The 16,337-nt window shown below is 49.8% G+C and overlaps 1 protein-coding gene across 1 annotated transcript; it reads left to right on the top strand.

Moving 5' to 3' along the window:
- Positions 1-849: 849 nt before the first annotated feature.
- Positions 850-6,313, top strand: LOC144130010 (acetylcholinesterase-like). Its single transcript, XM_077664054.1, has 5 exons — positions 850-1,184; positions 1,683-1,890; positions 2,835-3,026; positions 4,044-4,318; positions 5,961-6,313. The coding sequence occupies exons 1-5, from the start codon at positions 850-852 to the stop codon at positions 6,091-6,093; spliced, it is 1,143 nt and encodes a 380-aa protein (XP_077520180.1). The 3' UTR covers positions 6,094-6,313.
- Positions 6,314-16,337: the final 10,024 nt, after the last annotated feature.

Genomic DNA, 16,337 nt, shown 5'->3' with positions numbered 1-16,337 from the left:
ACGTGGTCAGCTAAGTTGGTGGAAGCGCTTGGTGTAGTTTTCTTGTGTGTAGCTGTTCTCTGCCAAAAAAACGTCATCGATACATTTGTGTGAGTAACACACAAGCAGATTGAAAAACAAAAATGTATGTTTTCTTGCTGAAGTTAGGAACATGTGCTTTTTGAGTGTACAACGATAAACATTTTTGTTCGGTAAGCTTATTAGCATAAATGCATAATAAGAGAAACAATAGTGAGAAGAGAAAAAAAGCAGCATGATAGAATAATTTTAACTCACGGATGTTTCCTGCATATCATGCGCTACAGAAAATTGTACGCCACAAAAGACCTTCTCCTGCGTGAAGACGGTAACAAAATGAACTAGATCAAAGGAATAGGACCTTCATTTCTTTTTATTTCTCTAGGAAGGAGGCGAATACCCGTTCCGGCGTTGCAGAACAACACGCCGTGTTATTCGTATATCCCAGACAATATAATACCAAGAAGTTGCAAGAAAAATGACCTCGGCACAATCAGATGTATTGCACGCGCAGTTAGCATTTCACCCATTGCCGAATGAGGAAGAAGCTACGCTGCATTAATCAAGACAGCAGCGAAGGGCCCGACCTTATCTCCTTCCACCCGCGGTTTCGCGCGTCATGTGGCTCAGCTGTCCCTCACTGCCGCTAGTAGGTTGAGCTGAGCAGCCATGTTGCGCAATGATAGGAACCAAGAGGTATGCTTACTGGCTTGCGCTACCAATGCAAAGGCTTAGTGCGGAGGCAACTGTCCTGGTCACACTCGGTTATAGCACGCCTAAGGGAAGTCTCCGCTCGATCCGATCAGGTTGTTTTTTTTCTGCGTCCGCTAAATGTTTTCGCTGCGCGGGCCTTCAAGGTACCTGGCCGCATATGGCGACGTCGTGGTAGTGGTGCCCAACTACCGCCTCGGTGCGCTTGGCTTCCTGAGCGACGGCAGCAACGAGGCGCCCGGAAACGCGGGACTCCACGACCAGCTGCTGGCCATCGAGTGGACGCGAGACAATATCGCCAACTTCGGCGGCAACGCCTCCAACCTGGTCTTGGTGGGATACGGCGCTGGCGCGGCGGCCGCTGGGTACCTTCTGTTCAGCAAGGCGGCAGGCGTTTACGAAGCAAGAGTGGTGCCCAGACGAGCCATCCTGATCAGTGGAAGCCCCCTGACGAGGTACGATGCTCCCGCTACGTTCAACTGCACATCAGAAGGTGCAGCGAAGTTTCCAGCTTCATCGTGAGGAGCTGTTGAGTGGCCCTCGTGGAGAGATTAGAGGCTGTGAGAAGAGGACAGCTCTTCTCATCGAGCGTGCAGAGCTCTTGGAGAGTACAGCTTATGTTCGGGCTGATTAGTCGACCAATGGAAGCATTTGTGGGCGCTGCAGAGTGACGGCTGAACACGGGTTAGGAACGGACAAAAAAGGACGAGCAACACGGTTAGGCACCTGTGTTGCTCGTCACTTTTTGTTCATTTCTAACCGGTGTTTGCTCGCCGCTGTGTAGCGCTTGCCAATGCTTGCCCCGAGAGAGGACCGTTAAAACTACTGCACGGCCATGCTACGGTCACCCACAAAATAAAGAGAGAACTTCTGAAAGCCGCTGTACCACATTCCTCTTTCTCCCAATACTTGAAATGCAGCTAACGGAACTATGGCGCACGGCTGCAACGCAGGTACCCGGACAACACACGGTTAATTAGCGGCCGCGTGAGGGAACAGGCCGATCGGATGCACTGCGTCAAGGACGACCGCCCGGACCACACGTGCCTGCGCGCTGCAGACTACAGCCTGTTCGCGAAGACGGCTCTGCCTCCCGTCTTCTTCCCTTCTTTCACGGGGCTCATTCCGTTTCCACCACGGGAGCTCATGCGGAAGCAAGAGGTGCGTGCTTCGTGGGACTGAAGCACCTCGCCCTACTGGTTGCTTCACACATCGGCAAGACAGTATACCGAATGCGCGACATATATTTATAATGAATAAAAATACTGTGTCTAATGCTTGTCCGTTCAAGATACAGTCGAGCCTATTTATAACGAACCAGACGGTCTCGCGGATTTCATTCGTTGTATCCGATATTCGTAGTAGGACACCCCGTACTACAGCCACAAATTTTCGGTCCGTCAAAAGTGGCGTTTATTTCTTAAAAAACGGTGTTATGCGCGTCTCCTTCTTGAAAGCAGGCCCTACCGCAGCTCTCTGCAGGCTCTCCAGGGCGGTTCTGTTCTTTTCGCGAGACCCATGCTACCAACAATCAGCTTTGGGGACGAGATATTACTAATCATGGTTGCAACGTCGACGGCAGCTAGTGGAAGGTCGGCCACATCAGATCCCAAGCGGTAGGAGAATGCTCCTACTTTGCGTTCAAGGGCTTCGTCAGAGAACGCAGCTCTGCGATGTCATCCGCATGAATGCATCCAAGGAAATAACGAAAGGACCGCCGCTAGAACTGCTTGAGATCGTTGCCACCGCGAAAGTGATGCCACTCAGCCAATGACGTCTTTTCTTTTCACAAAGAACAGCACATTTGTTAACCTCGTACGGCTTTCATACATGACAAGACCGCAAGACGCGGTCCGCGGAAACGCGGCTCGTCGAGCGCCGGCAAGAGCTGCAGTAGCAATAGATAGATGCTGCGAACTACCAGCGCCAGCGAAAGCGGCAGGGCGCGAGGGTGACCGGAGACTTTCTGGGGCTCCCCTGTCAGCTGAGAGTGAGTGAAGAAAACGGGCACTTAGATAATCGGTCTTTCGAAACGTGCCCCATTAATACAGCGGTCACTACCAGGAACGCAACGAGTGGTGCTTCGTCATTTTCTTCTCTGCCAGACGCGCGTGTCCGGCGTGGAAGTCCTTCTGGGTCTCATGAAGGACGAAAGGGCCGTCGCCACAGAGTTCGCCCGCATGGTGATCACGGAAGAAGAGAGGTTCTCCAACATCACGGCGGCCGCCCCTGACATTTTCGACGCCCTCGACCTAAACTACACCATCTTTAAGGCTGCCGAGGAAAAGTACAAGAAGGTACTTATCAAGCAGGTCGCAGTGGTGGCTTGTGCGTTAAGGGTTTTGTAGCACTTGACCGTGTGTTTAGGCGCACAGCTCGACGCTTGCACTTCCTTCGCCTTTTAACGCAATAGCTTCAGGGAGCTCGTGTCCCAGAAAATCCGGCGTTGTTGTCGTCGGCGTCAGCGTCGTTGACCGTGAGCGAAAAATCCCCACAGAAGCAACCTATGAAATTGGTGGGCCAGCTAGGTCACGTGTCCTTGGAGCGTCATCACAACCTGCCCACCGGATTGGGATACACTGACAACCGTTGCAGGTGGCAGTTAAATTAATGATTGGTCGCGAGAGGTTGCTGGCAAAGCAACCTGGATCGCACAAGTCCCACCGGCACCGCCATCGCAGGGCAGTGGCGCATCTCTTAACCACTGCACCACTGCGCGACGAGGCGTATGAGGACTCACAGGGATCTATGAATGTTAAGTAGAGAATGCCAAATTCCGCATATATGGGCAATAACCCATTAGCTGTCGCCTTATACTCTTTACGGTGGAGCTGAAGTGTCCTCTCGATTTATTCGCTTCAACTTTTGTCGTCTCCAGTGTACTCAAAAGTATCATTATGCAACTGTTACAGATATTTTTAAACCCCTGCTTTTAAATGAGAGCGAGGTGTTTTAGCAACACTTGTTCTTCAGATATTCGGTGCACACTTATCATGGAAGGTTAGTGGACGGAAAACGATACCACAAGGTACACGTTTCCCTATCTTCTGCAGTTGGCGTCTTTCCACGAACTGTAGTGAGAACAGCGTGCTGGCGACATTCCGGTGACATTGAAGCTCCGGCGACACTGAAGAAACACCTCTCGTTTCCTGAATGTCCGAGATAGCTTGTTGCTCTTCTAGAACGATCAGCAGACCGAGCTAGTTGAAGATAAATTCGGTTATCTCTCGATGTTGCTCTTGAGAATGTCATGCTCTAGTCACTACTTCGTGAGAGAGCGCACTGACTCGCACTCGTCGGCTGGCCATCTGCAGAACGGTAGCGGCTGGGAAACGGCTCAAGCCTTCTACGAGCTCCTGGCAGACTTTCTAGTGACGTGTCCAGTGCGCGAACTGCATCACCGGCTGGCCTCGGACTCTGGCAACCGCATCTCCCGCTTCCTTGTCTCCTCGACCAGTGCGCACACTGAGCAGGGTGCCATGCTGCGGCTCGTGTTCGGCCAGCCTTTGGGGCAGCCGGTCAAGATGAAAACCATGCACTTCGCCAGCCAAAGCCTCATCAGGGTGCTCGCTTACTTCGCCCGTAATGGGTACGCCTGGCGGCTTAAAATTATTTAGTATCACAGGATGACCTCTCCTTTCAGCGACCGCTGTTGCAGTCACGTTTTCTAGTAACGCGGCGTAGTCATTCTGATTGGTCGCTACATAGTGACGTCATGGAAACACGCCGCCGAAGCAGTAAGCCCCCTATCCCCGTCGTCCAAGCACCATGACTGCTTACCGAACCCGGTTACTCCAACTCTGTCAACGATGCGTCCTGAGACCCCAGCTTAAAACCATTTCTCGCTTTGGCAAGCGGCTGACAGTGTGCGCCGGACACTAGCCTTTATATGCATTGATGATCAGCTGTTCATGGCACACGCCTGCCCTACACACTTACCACAACACCCCTACCCAGAAATCCGACTGGCAGCAGTATTTCGCGCCCGTGGAAATTCGCATCACCACGAAAGTAAGCGACCGGCTGAATTTTTTGTTTCCATACTTTCTTTTTTTCCGAGGAATGGCCAAACAACTACGTGTATCCCGTCTTCTTTGCAGCATTTAATCATGTTGGATTAGCAGCGCAAGTAAAAGCCGCAGTCCGGCTACCTATTTATCAAAATGTCCTCATTAACTTTTCAATTTAAGATTTCGAGCAAACTTTGCAATGCGATTCGCGCACGAAGAGATCCCGGAAGCGCTACTCCGGTAATTCCCGGAAAAAGGATGTTTTCATGATGTGCAGGACATCGTCTTTGCTCTGTCCCCTGTGACTCGTTGTTCTGGCCAAATATCCCAACAGTGCATGCTTGCGCTGTATTCCTTCGTCTTGTAAACTTTTGTGCTATACTACATGGATAATGATAAGCAGGGTGCTTCCAACTGCTGGTGTACTAAGTTCAAGTGCATAAGGCTACTGGACAGAAAACCAAGCAGATCGTTAGAAAGCTTTCGAACAGAGGAGACTCCGTAGTGGATGCATACCGCACCGGCAGGATGATGCCAACTGCTCATCCGCAGTAACTCGCGCCGATAAATATCTACGGTGGTATGTCTGTTGTTGTTGTTAGTGGCCATTCATTAATAAAATAACAATCGAAGGAAAAGAAGTGGCTAGCCGCGGCATCTGCCATCGAAACTGAAGCAACTGAGCTGCGACTAGCGGGAATAAAAGGACAGGGAGAGGGAAAGAAAGGGGCGAGCGATAGTAAGAAAGGATAGGGGTAGGTAGTAATATACACTATGTACAAGTACAAAGTAATGGTATGTCTCCACTTTGTAAAACCTATATTAGTGCTACAAGCACCCCATTGAGAAGCGGGAACGTACTGGAAATTTTTAAGTGAATGGCTCTCATTCTTGGGAGTGGTGCCTGTGTGTGCACGTATTATATATACCGGCTGTTTCAGCGAACGTTTTCAAACATTCCTAAAGACAGAGTGGCTCAATAGCAAAAAAAAAAGTTTTTCAGAACCAAACTGTCAGCCGCGACGGACTTCAGTAATTGCGAAGAACAGACTAATGTCGAAAATGTACAATAATGCCTTCCTTTCACCAGTACCTGTCTGAGGCTAATCACCAATTTAAGTTTTACTAACGGCTATTTTTGCTACACAGTCTTTGAGAAAAACTTGACTTACAGACTTTTGCAAGTTGTCAATTTCAGGTGAATTCCTCCTCTCCTTTCAGCGACGCCTTTGTGATGGACGAGCGGCAGCAAGGACAGTACGTGATCACTGTCGCCGGAGCCAGCGACCGGAACCACGAAGGATTCGGCGATCGTCAGGAACACTGCGACTTATTCAAGGGCATCGATATCTGATGATGTACTCTCCTCTCGCAATTGCCCGGCACAATTGCACTGCACCTCGTTTGTCCGGGCGTGCAAGCGTTATTTCTTCTTTTGTTGGTGTGGTAGTTTAACGTTCTCTTGCGTACACTGCAACCACCTGTTAAGGGTGCAAGAACTTTTCAAGATACCATTGATAATATCTTATAGAACGCCGGTACTATACTTGTATTTTAGGCTTCAAGATGTTCACCTAGGAATTCCCCAAAAGAAAATATTCGGTCTAATTCGATCATCCAGGAACGCTTCAAAATGCTTCAGTCTCTCATTAACTTTGTGCCCGATGCTGCTTCTGTAGTGTGAGGGTTGTGGAAGTGTCCTTTCCTTGCCAAGTGGCTAGTTATGTTTAGCTATATGTGTGCACTGGTGGAGTGACGCCATTGGAGTGCTGCTCTTTGTGCTTGTTCTGCGCTCATCAGCTTTTTCGAACGTTTTGCTATCGTGGATGTTGTGTTATCCGCTTCTACATATATTACTGAATGCCGTGGTTTTCTTGCCAGCTGGAAAATATATCGATCCTGAGCGCTGTAAGAATAGTGTTCCGTATTTGACAGGCACGTAGCCAGGATTTTTTTTTTTTCGACGGGGGTTCAAGGTTATTTGTCGGTGGGTTGCTGAGCTGGATTTTAAAAGTGTGTGTGTGTGGGGGGGGGGGGGGGGGGGGGCGGGCTTCGGTACGTGCCTGGTGTTTGGGTCAAGCAATTTATATAAAACTAACAAAACATCGCAAGATTTACATCATCCAGTTTCGAATCGCTTGCGTATATGTGCGCAGCAAGAGCACCGTTGTTGTTGGCAGTGTTGGTGAATCCGGTATTCGCTGCGCGCGATGCAGGCAGTTAGGTGAGAAAAAAAAACATCTCTGCTATCATTCCACTGACGTCATCCACAACCATCTTGAAGATATCTAATCGGGAATGCAGAAATCGCTTCAGTATCAACTTAAAAGTATTTAGGAATCCATCTGACACCTGATCTAAATTGGTCTTTTCATATATCTCAGGTTACTAACGAGGCAAATCACGTCCCTGGTTACTTTCGACGAACTCGGCGACTAGCACGCCCATCAATGGAATTCCTTGCTTATTTAACACTTATTCGTCGCAAATTAGAATATGCATGCGCGATCTGGGACCCTCATCAAAGTAACCTTTCCACTACTCTCGAATCTACAAAATCGCTCAAGTTATTTCATTTTCTCAGCCTATTCTTATCATGTAAGTGTAACTGAACTAAAACGCAATGCTCATCTCACAACTTTAGCGAACTGCAGAAAAATTTCCAGACTCGTTTCATAAGTTTTATTATCAGCCATTTCTTAACTCCGTTATCAGCCCCGCACATCGCATATCCAATCGCACAAATCACGGGAAGGCCGTCTACCCTCCCGCAGCCCGCACATCTGCGCATCTGTCATCATTTTTCGTTCATACAGCAAGGGACTGGAATGACCTGCCAAACGCCATCGTGGATGAGATCGACTCATCGTCATTCAGAGCGTCCATAGAAGAAATGTACTGTTGAATATTCCACCCCCTCATGTAATACCCCTTCAATGGGGCCTTTGAGGTGCTAATAAATAGCAATAATAATAATAATAATAGTCTTTCATTTCATGCATAGGGAGATATGCAGTGGGCAGTTAAATAAGCTTTTCACAATCGCTCTGAAATAGTCATTGAAGAGAGGAGGTCAGTAGTTTTTCTTTTTTTAAATCCATGTGCGGTGTGAAATGTTGTCATTCTTCGCTCAATAAAGATAACATAATAAATGAAACATGACCGGTGTCGCTCTCTCTTTGCATGTTGCTGCTGCTGTAAAACGGCCGGCTACATTGATCGAACACTTGGAAGTACCTAGCAACGTTACACGGGCTACTTTAAGCAATGCCATCTTCAGAAAATATTTAAGAAGAGGTTTTTGCTCAGTGATTGATACTGTGGAGCCGGAGTCCTCGAGAAATCTTAGGGTCGCTTGATCTACTTGAAGTTGTGTGTAAATTCCGGACCTGGTATAAAGTAACACAAAACGCAGGGATGAGTCAAGAGTCAACCGCGTTTTTTTCAGCGGCTTCATATTTATTGTGGAAGACGCACGTGACACGAGAAAGAGCGAGAGTAAATTCATATTGACTTCGATCGCTTACGCGAGTGGTTCGCCAAGGTCCAGAAAACCCTCCAGGCCTGACCGATCAGCTGGCGCTGAAGGGGGAGCTCTGTGTGAGCCAGCTGCGCATCCCACTGCTCAAGGCTGAGTTCCTGAGAATTATATGTTCTGTGTTGCTCGGGGCAGTTTCAAACCATGTGCAGGATGTTGGAAATCTCTCCGCAGGCCAGGCATGCATCAGTGGTGTAATGCGCGGGCCAGATATTATTGTATCGAGCTGGGTTAGGCTGTGCGCGGGCTTGCATGTTTCGTCATATAGTGGCTTCCTGACGAGTGAGATCTTTGGAGCGGCTGCGCATTTCCTGCGACTAAATGATTTCTCCGTACGTTACTGGTGCTGAAGGTTCGGAGGTAGACGGCGACGGGGCTCAGAATGTATGGCCTCAAGCTATCTTGTCAGCTGCCTCATTGCCCCCAATGCCTTCGTGAGCTGGATCCACAGAATACTGTGGCGGGGCTGTGTACTGGGAGTGTGATTTCTCATGGTGTGGGCGTCCGCCCAGCAGAGTTCCCCATTGAGGTACTTTCTACAGACCTGCTGCGAGTCGTAGTCACTTGCTCCCTTCTTATGAGATGTATCGATCTGGTGGACGGCGTTTGCGCGTAGACCGGCACGGCGTGGACGCAGTCGTGGCCGCGTGGCCTGTACCGATCGGCCACACAAGTGGTGTAGTTAGTGAAGGTCGAAAGGTCTTGATTCGGAGCTGTAGAGCTTCTGGGTGGCTGGCCGTCCTGGGCTGGACGACTGACACAGCTGATCGGCTGTACGCCCTGGCCTTCTCGACTGCCACCCAATTCATCACAGGCATCCAGCGAAAGCTCCACATAAGGCCGTGTTTATTCGCTTCATGTCGCCTGGCTAGTCGGCTCGCACTTCACCGCCGTGTTGTCTATAGGCGGCGGCATCACACCAGCCCTGCGCACCATGATGTCGGCCTTGAGCCCTCAGGTGCTTGCATTACACCCCGCTTCCAGCTGCCTCCCGCACGATAGTTCTTGAGCCAGACAGACTGGACTGTGGGCTGCCCGCTCTTGCCACCTGTCGAAGAGAATGGACAAGACACCACGTTATTCAACAGGGATCGCTGCTCGATCCCAAGTAGCCTGGAAGCAAGAGTCTTCCCATTTTGCGTCAGTGAGCAGCAGTAGCGGCACAATATGTGGCCCAACCTTGACTGCAGAGTACCCCGTGTGTTTTTGTGATGGCTGTTCTACGTTTCTGGAGCCCTCAAAGCTGACCCATTCGACTGCGGGTGGTATGGGGCTGTGCGCCAACGTTGGATATCACATTCGTTTGCAAAAGATCGGAACTGGTGACTCGCAAATTGATGCTCGTTGTCCGAGATTAAAGCCTGCGGTAGCCGAACCTACTAAACAACGTCTGTAGGGCTTCAACAGCCTTCGTTGCGCTAGCATTCCTGAGTGGAATTGCCTCGATACACTTGGTGCGGATATCCCCGACACCTTACGGTTTATGGTCCTCCAGCGGCTTCGCAAAATGCACGTAAATCCTTCACCACCTTTCCTGACTTCCGGGCCAAGGAATGGACTGCTGGCCAGGTGCAGTTTCGGCGTCCACGCTGAGAACGGGGGCACCCTTCAGACTGAATGCGCTGATGACGTCTCGGCCACAAAAGCTGGGCCGCGGACACTCCAGCACCGTTAAATGAGCTTGCGCAGTGTTTCCTGCGAACACCGCCTGAACGTGTAGCTGCACTTCGACTGGAAGCTTGCCGACGAAACAGGACAACTGAAGCCTCGTGCTCCGGAGGACAGGAAACTTGTATCGGTTGTTGCTGTACGCTGGGCAGGTTATAATAGACACCACATATCCCGTGTCCTCTTGCATCTTGATTGGGACGCCGTTTCCGTTTATGGTACGAAACGCAGGCTTCACGTCGTTAAGGGATGGTGCAAAAGCATTCACGATGTAGCGTTCATCGACGTCGATGTCCGAACAATGCTCATCGCAATGGGCCACCAACTCAGGATGCTTATCTTGACACATGTTTGCCAAGTGCCCTTACCGATGGCAACGGTGGCACTCGTTCTACTTGCAGTCAGATGTATATTTCAGACCGGGTGCCTTGCTTTTTTGAGATGAAAATTTTATTTGCTGGAGATTCCTAGATGTCGTCGTGTTCCTGAACTCCTTCATGCACTTCGCAGATCGAAGCCGTCCGTTGGTTTCAGAATCTCTTGTAATGACCTATTTCCAAGCATTGGAAGCATCCATTCCTCCTTGCTGGGCAGGTGGGTACTGATGCGGTGCATTTTATTGACCAACACCGAAAACAGTGCCTCTTCACTCGTTGTGGTCGAGGCGCTCCGCTCCTTTTTGATCAAGTTGAAGCTCGTTACGATCCTTGCACTGACGACGCGGTAACGTACCCGACTGAGAGACCATGGGTCCTCGGGTCGGCCCGGGCTTCGCAAGAACGGCGGGGATGGACAAACGTTGAACACGATGCCGCCTCGTTGGATATTTTCAGGGATGTTGCACGTTATTTCTTGGAAAAAAATTCGAAAACCATGTTTTTATTAATGATGAACTACCGAGCCTACTACGCAGCTTCCAGAAAGCTGCTTTCTGTTAGGCCACGCGGTTGACCGTTCCTGGCCGTGCCGCCATGTGCACCCTCCCTCGCATCCTATCCCCGACGGGGAAGCTGATGCATCATTAAGGAAGGAAAGCAGAAGAGAGGCCTTCGCTATCCGAGATGCATGGCAAAAATGTGCAGGAAGTCATGTGTTTTTCCCAGGACTGTTTAGAGTCTTTAGCCGATGTTGCTGACAATAGTAGCGCTGAGCGCACCGGCGTCGTCTGCTTCAGACAAGCTGCCTGCTGCGCATGTGCAATCGCGCTGAGACGGCAGACAGCTAGTGGGGGAGCCCTCAGGTCCGATTTCAAAAAATATCACGCCTCGCGTTAAATCTTTCCCTCCTCCATGCGATACAAGATGCGGCGTCGTCTTGTGCGCCGTGACAGAAAACGTGGCAACTGGTGCCAGCTACTTATATGAGACACTCGATATTTTCTTTGGGGTTCCCCTTGAAAACATTTTAGCTGGACGGTCGACTTCGTATATCTTCTCAGTCCGGGGTGTATTTTATGGCGCACGCCGGTGCTGCTAATCGATTTTTATGGAATTGAAATGGCCACCCCGATTCAAGCCGGGCTCGAATGATGCCGGTCAAGACAATTTTGGAAACTTTAAAAGGCTCTGTGCAGTCACATCGAAACGATGAATGCAAACGAGGCAGTTAGTTGAAATACAACATCTCTGCGTCACTTGTTTTACAGCTCCCTGCTTTGGGATGTCATAACTCGTCGACAACTTCCTTAGACATGTTCCTATCATGTGATTAGTCCCGTCACATGACTGGTTGATGACGCCACTATCACTATTACCAGCACTATTACTGTTACTAACTACTATTGTCACTAGTATTACTGCCACTAACTATAAACCATCAGTAACTATTTCTATCATTAACTATTACTACCACTATTGCTCTCTATTGCTGTCACTGCTGCCAGCTCTCTAATTTTCTGTCTTTCAAGGATACATTCGGTCACAACTCAGAGAATGAATTAACAATCGTAAATACAGACGTCAGAAGCCTTCGAAAATACTGGGAAGAATTTAAGCTAGTTGCCACATCAGGAATCGGATTTGTGACGTTTTCATCCTGACATAAAGTAATTTTACAGATGCTTGCAACCAACACGTTTGCAGTTCCGGGCTATCAGTGCCGTTTTCTGACGCGGACGCATGCACGAGGGGGCGGAATCGCTATTTTTATAAAAGGCAGGCTTGACACTACACCAATTTGCGTGGACTTTGCTCATGCGGAATGCTTAGCGCTGACGATATCACGTGGCGCTCGGTGTTCAAATCTCCTAACTTTTTATCGGCCACCGTGCAACGGTGTTACCCGTTTTTTGTTGGAACTCGATGAAACGTTGAAATCATGAAACTCAGTAGAAAAGCGATTTCTTGTGGGAGACCTGAATATAAATACCCTGTGTCCTGCAGTGGGCTCTATATCAGACTATACTTGTCCCTCCTGTACAGTGTTTCAAATAAAATAACAGCTCCCACACATGAAGAAATAGTTGGTGACCACTTAACAACATCGTGTCCTGACCACATCGCTTTTCGAGCTCCCAACTATATACTCCTTTGCTCCTTGAGTTATTTTGCAAGGTACTGCTGATCACTATCTGGTCGTCTGCCATTCGCCGCCACCTTTTTCGTCGCCAATTGCACTTCGAACCACCACACCCAATAATTTAATCTATGTCACTGTAACTGACCAGAAAGTCTTAGACAACCTGATTAGCAGTTTTAATTGGAAGAACCTAAGTCTAATTCACCGCAGATGGTTTAGAAAATTTCCTGCGACTAAATAAAAAATTAGAAAATATTTCTAAGCGCCTCATAATAAAGTTTAAGCGCGTCATAAAAAAAAAGAGAAAGTATTGCAACTGGTCGACGGCGGACGTAATGCGTGTTGGTCCCTAAGAGTGATGCCCAAAGGGCAAACACACGTCGGGACCAGTATCCCCCTCCCCCCCTTCATAGCAACAACCACAATGCGTGCCATTTCATACAAAGATATGCCCTGGAAACGGTGTAAACATGTCCCAAAAAATAAAAAACCTACGTCTCGAGTACAAAGCCGCAAGAAATAGGGTACTCGCTTTGATGTAAGATCCACGAAGCGCCGGTACCTCTAGCAGTTTCGCCAGTCGCCAAGGGGTGCCGCTAAAAAATGGTGACCGATTAATCATATTCGTGGCAAAATCGCTGCAAACATTTCCCCGGTTTCCTTTTTTCAGACGGTTGGGTCGAGGTCACGGATAATTTCAACCATTTGTTGGCACTAACTTCCACGAGCTTTGTGTCAGGTCGTCCAATACACGCTTAAAGAATCACTTTCAGCACCCGCTTTTCAACCTAGGATTTCAGAAAATGAACTTCATCAAATAATTTTCAGCTTCAAGCGCAATAAGCCTCCTTGTATTGACGGTTTATCAGCCAATCTACTACAAAGGAACTTTACAGCCCCTTTTCAAAGGAGGACAAAAAGATGACATGAAAAACTATCGACCCATTACATCGGGCAGGCAGGACGATGTATTAATGAGCGACACAGGGAGCATGCGCTACATGTAAAGAATAAAGTTGACCAAGGTGCACATCTTGTGTCACACATTAATGATTCCAGCAATTGTGCACCGCGATTTGAAGAGCCGTCGGTTCTTGGCAGTTCTAAGCAGAATAGAACACGCGCGGCTGTCCCTAGAAGCTTATCACATTAAGAAAAAAGCAGAAGGCTTCATTCCCGATGCCTCCCTCACCCTTTACAGAGCCGAGTATAAGTTCGTGAGCTCGCACCGCCGATAACTTGGCTCTGATTGGTCTACTCTTTGTTTGCGCGCAAGGGTGACCAAGAAGAATAACGCCGCTGTTAGGGTAGCGCCTGTCCGTGCGTTTGTCGTGCATTGCTTATTGTTTGGGCTCATCGTTCGCCACAAGAATGAGAGTGCGGCACTCAGTCTTTCTTTCTCGGTGCCGACGACGAGGGTTTGTTTTACCCGCAGTGCTTGTGCTTCGCGGCAGTGCTTGTGGACGTGACTTCCCGTTGCCAGTGGATTGCCGTCGTCTTCGCCGAATCCCGGAGACTCCTAGAGGCCGCTGGACCCACGACCGACCGACGACGACTGCCGTGGAACATAACTCCGAGCCAGGCCACCGGCATCGAAGGTGAGTGTGGGGCAAGGCCTCGCGGCGAGGGCGACATATGTCCATGAAACCTGCTGTGGGCTGTTAGAGCGAATTTAAGGTTCATTCTCGCTATTTCTGCGACCATTGGATGCTAGTAACCAAGCAGCACGCAGCATGTAAAGCACAGGTTTCATGCACTGTCGCCATCGGGTTTCTTCTTCGTGACGGAAGCACGGTGAGCTAGGATTCGTGGTGGATACAGCGCTTTAGGCCTTAGCTCTCCGCTTCAGGGGTTTATATGTGCGAGCCCGCTGCCGCTTACGTCACGAAAAAAAATCTGTTCCGAACGGCGTTGCGACCAAGCCACTATGTCGTTCACATGTGGTTTCTGGCCGTACACGGCGCTCGGAAATTCTCGCCACTCTCGTCCAGCAACTCCGAAGAACGGACGCTGCCTACGGTCTGCGGCACATCGTGTTTCCGCTGCAGCCAAGGTCAGTAGTTCGCCACCCCTACTTTTTTCAGCCCCGCGGCGTAAGGCTTCAGTCGCGCCCGCTTCGCTCCCACGGTGAGTAGTATGTGCAACTGCGATAGGCTTGCGTGACTGTCACTTTCTTTTTGTTCTTTGCAGATGCGTCCACACTTGATCTAACGACACTGGTGCATTCGGCCCTCGATGACATCTGGCCCGATACGGCAGCTGCGGGTCGCGCAGCGTCCCTTTCGTGCACCCTCTGCCTACCACCTCAAGCGCTGTACTGTCGGAGACCTCGACCCACTGCATCGCAGCGCCCAGTCCTCTGCGTTTCGATAAGTACTGTAGGACCACGACTTATCGAAACGAGAAAACTGATAAGGCTGCAGATGAAGGCGATACCCCCTAAGGTTTTATACCTACACCAAGTGCCCCGGAAGAGGGGGGGGGGGGGGATGCAGCTAGTCGAAGATCGCGTGGTGTACACCACATTTGTTCCCGACAGTACAGATAGTGTACAGCGCACGCTGGGACGCCTCTGCAAGGCTCGCGACATCCGCGGCTGTCTTGGTTCAATTTTTTTATCTTTGCATATACATCGGCTTTGGGTCTCCCTTGGATACGGGCAGCGGCAAGGGATCATTGGTTCCGGTCCGGCATCCATGCGCCGCGCAAATGTTCCCTTCCTGGCACGCATACCTCCTTTTGAGCCATTCTGACACCCGGAGTGGGGCGGTAAGCTCAACTTAATTGATGCCCGCGTGGCATACGCTGCTTCTGCTCCCTTTAACCAGGTACGTGTTCAGCGTGTTTGCCAGACACCTCTATTGCGTACGCACAACATCCATGCTTTCCACTTGTATTTGCAGATACGCCGACTTGGGTTCTCGAAGCCACCTCAGAAAGAGCGAGCTTTGATCTCTTTCTAGACCCGGCATCCATGCACCGCGCAAGATATTCCATTCTTGCCTCCCTCACGTATGATGTCTCTTTCCTCCCCAAGAGCTTTACTACTGAATCTACAACAGTTGATGCCCACTAATTACTCGTTCTGTTCATTCTGAATTCAATAAAAATTCCTCTTTTCGCGCTTGTCCGTCTTCAGCAGTCATTTGCCTGCTCAGCTGTATGTTCTAATTAGCTACCTGTGCATACTTTCAAGGGGGGCCTCTTGACCAGGCAAGGTGGACGTCAGTCCGGCTCTTCTGCGCTGTGTAAGGTTTTTTTTTTATTTCTCATCAGTGCAATCATTCCTGATCCCCTGTATGTGCTAATTAGCTACCTGTGCATACTTTCAAGGGGGGCCTCTTGACCAGGCAAGGTGGACGTCAGTCCGGCTCTTTTGCGGTGTGCAAGGTTACTTTTCTCATCAGTGCAGTCATTCCTGATCACCTGTATGAGCTACCTTTGCACACGTCCTAATCACCGGCGGTGCAACGCGTCAACCGGCCTTCGTCGTCTCCTTCCCGATGCCTGTACTGACTTGGATTGGACACCAACGCTTTCCACGCTTCTGCTTCCTCTTCCACGCAACGAGGGCCCGAAGTCAACGCGGTGACCTGCTACTCCCGGGCTGTCGTCGCAGCGGCGAGGGCTCCAGTGTGCCAGCTCAGAGCTACTGCCGACGCAGCGTATGGAGCTTCCTCGATCCACTGTCCGGTTCAGTGTGTTCCGTCTTCACCTACCATCGCGATACCTGTCTCTGAAAACGAAACAAAAAAATCTGCGCCTTATAGCGCGACCTCTTCCACAAGAACTGTCAACAAATCATTTGCACAGCAGCCTTGTACGAGCTTCTTGTCGCCACTCGAGTGCTCGCCGGCGGCAGCCGACTTGAGTGC

This window comes from Amblyomma americanum, chromosome 4, assembly GCF_052857255.1.
Source record: "Amblyomma americanum isolate KBUSLIRL-KWMA chromosome 4, ASM5285725v1, whole genome shotgun sequence".
Taxonomy (NCBI): domain Eukaryota; kingdom Metazoa; phylum Arthropoda; class Arachnida; order Ixodida; family Ixodidae; genus Amblyomma; species Amblyomma americanum.
Note: the sequence above shows the minus strand (reverse complement) of the source record. Positions and strands in the feature narration are given on the sequence as shown.

Bases quoted from the DNA above. Each gene is read 5' to 3' on its own strand.
- LOC144130010 (XM_077664054.1), top strand. From the start codon at position 850: ATGTTTTCGCTGCGCGGGCCTTCAAGGTACCTGGCCGCATATGGCGAC. The intron at 3,027-4,043 runs GTACTTATCAAG...GGCCATCTGCAG, and splicing joins CCGAGGAAAAGTACAAGAAG to AACGGTAGCGGCTGGGAAAC. The intron at 4,319-5,960 runs GTACGCCTGGCG...CTCTCCTTTCAG, and splicing joins GCTTACTTCGCCCGTAATGG to CGACGCCTTTGTGATGGACG.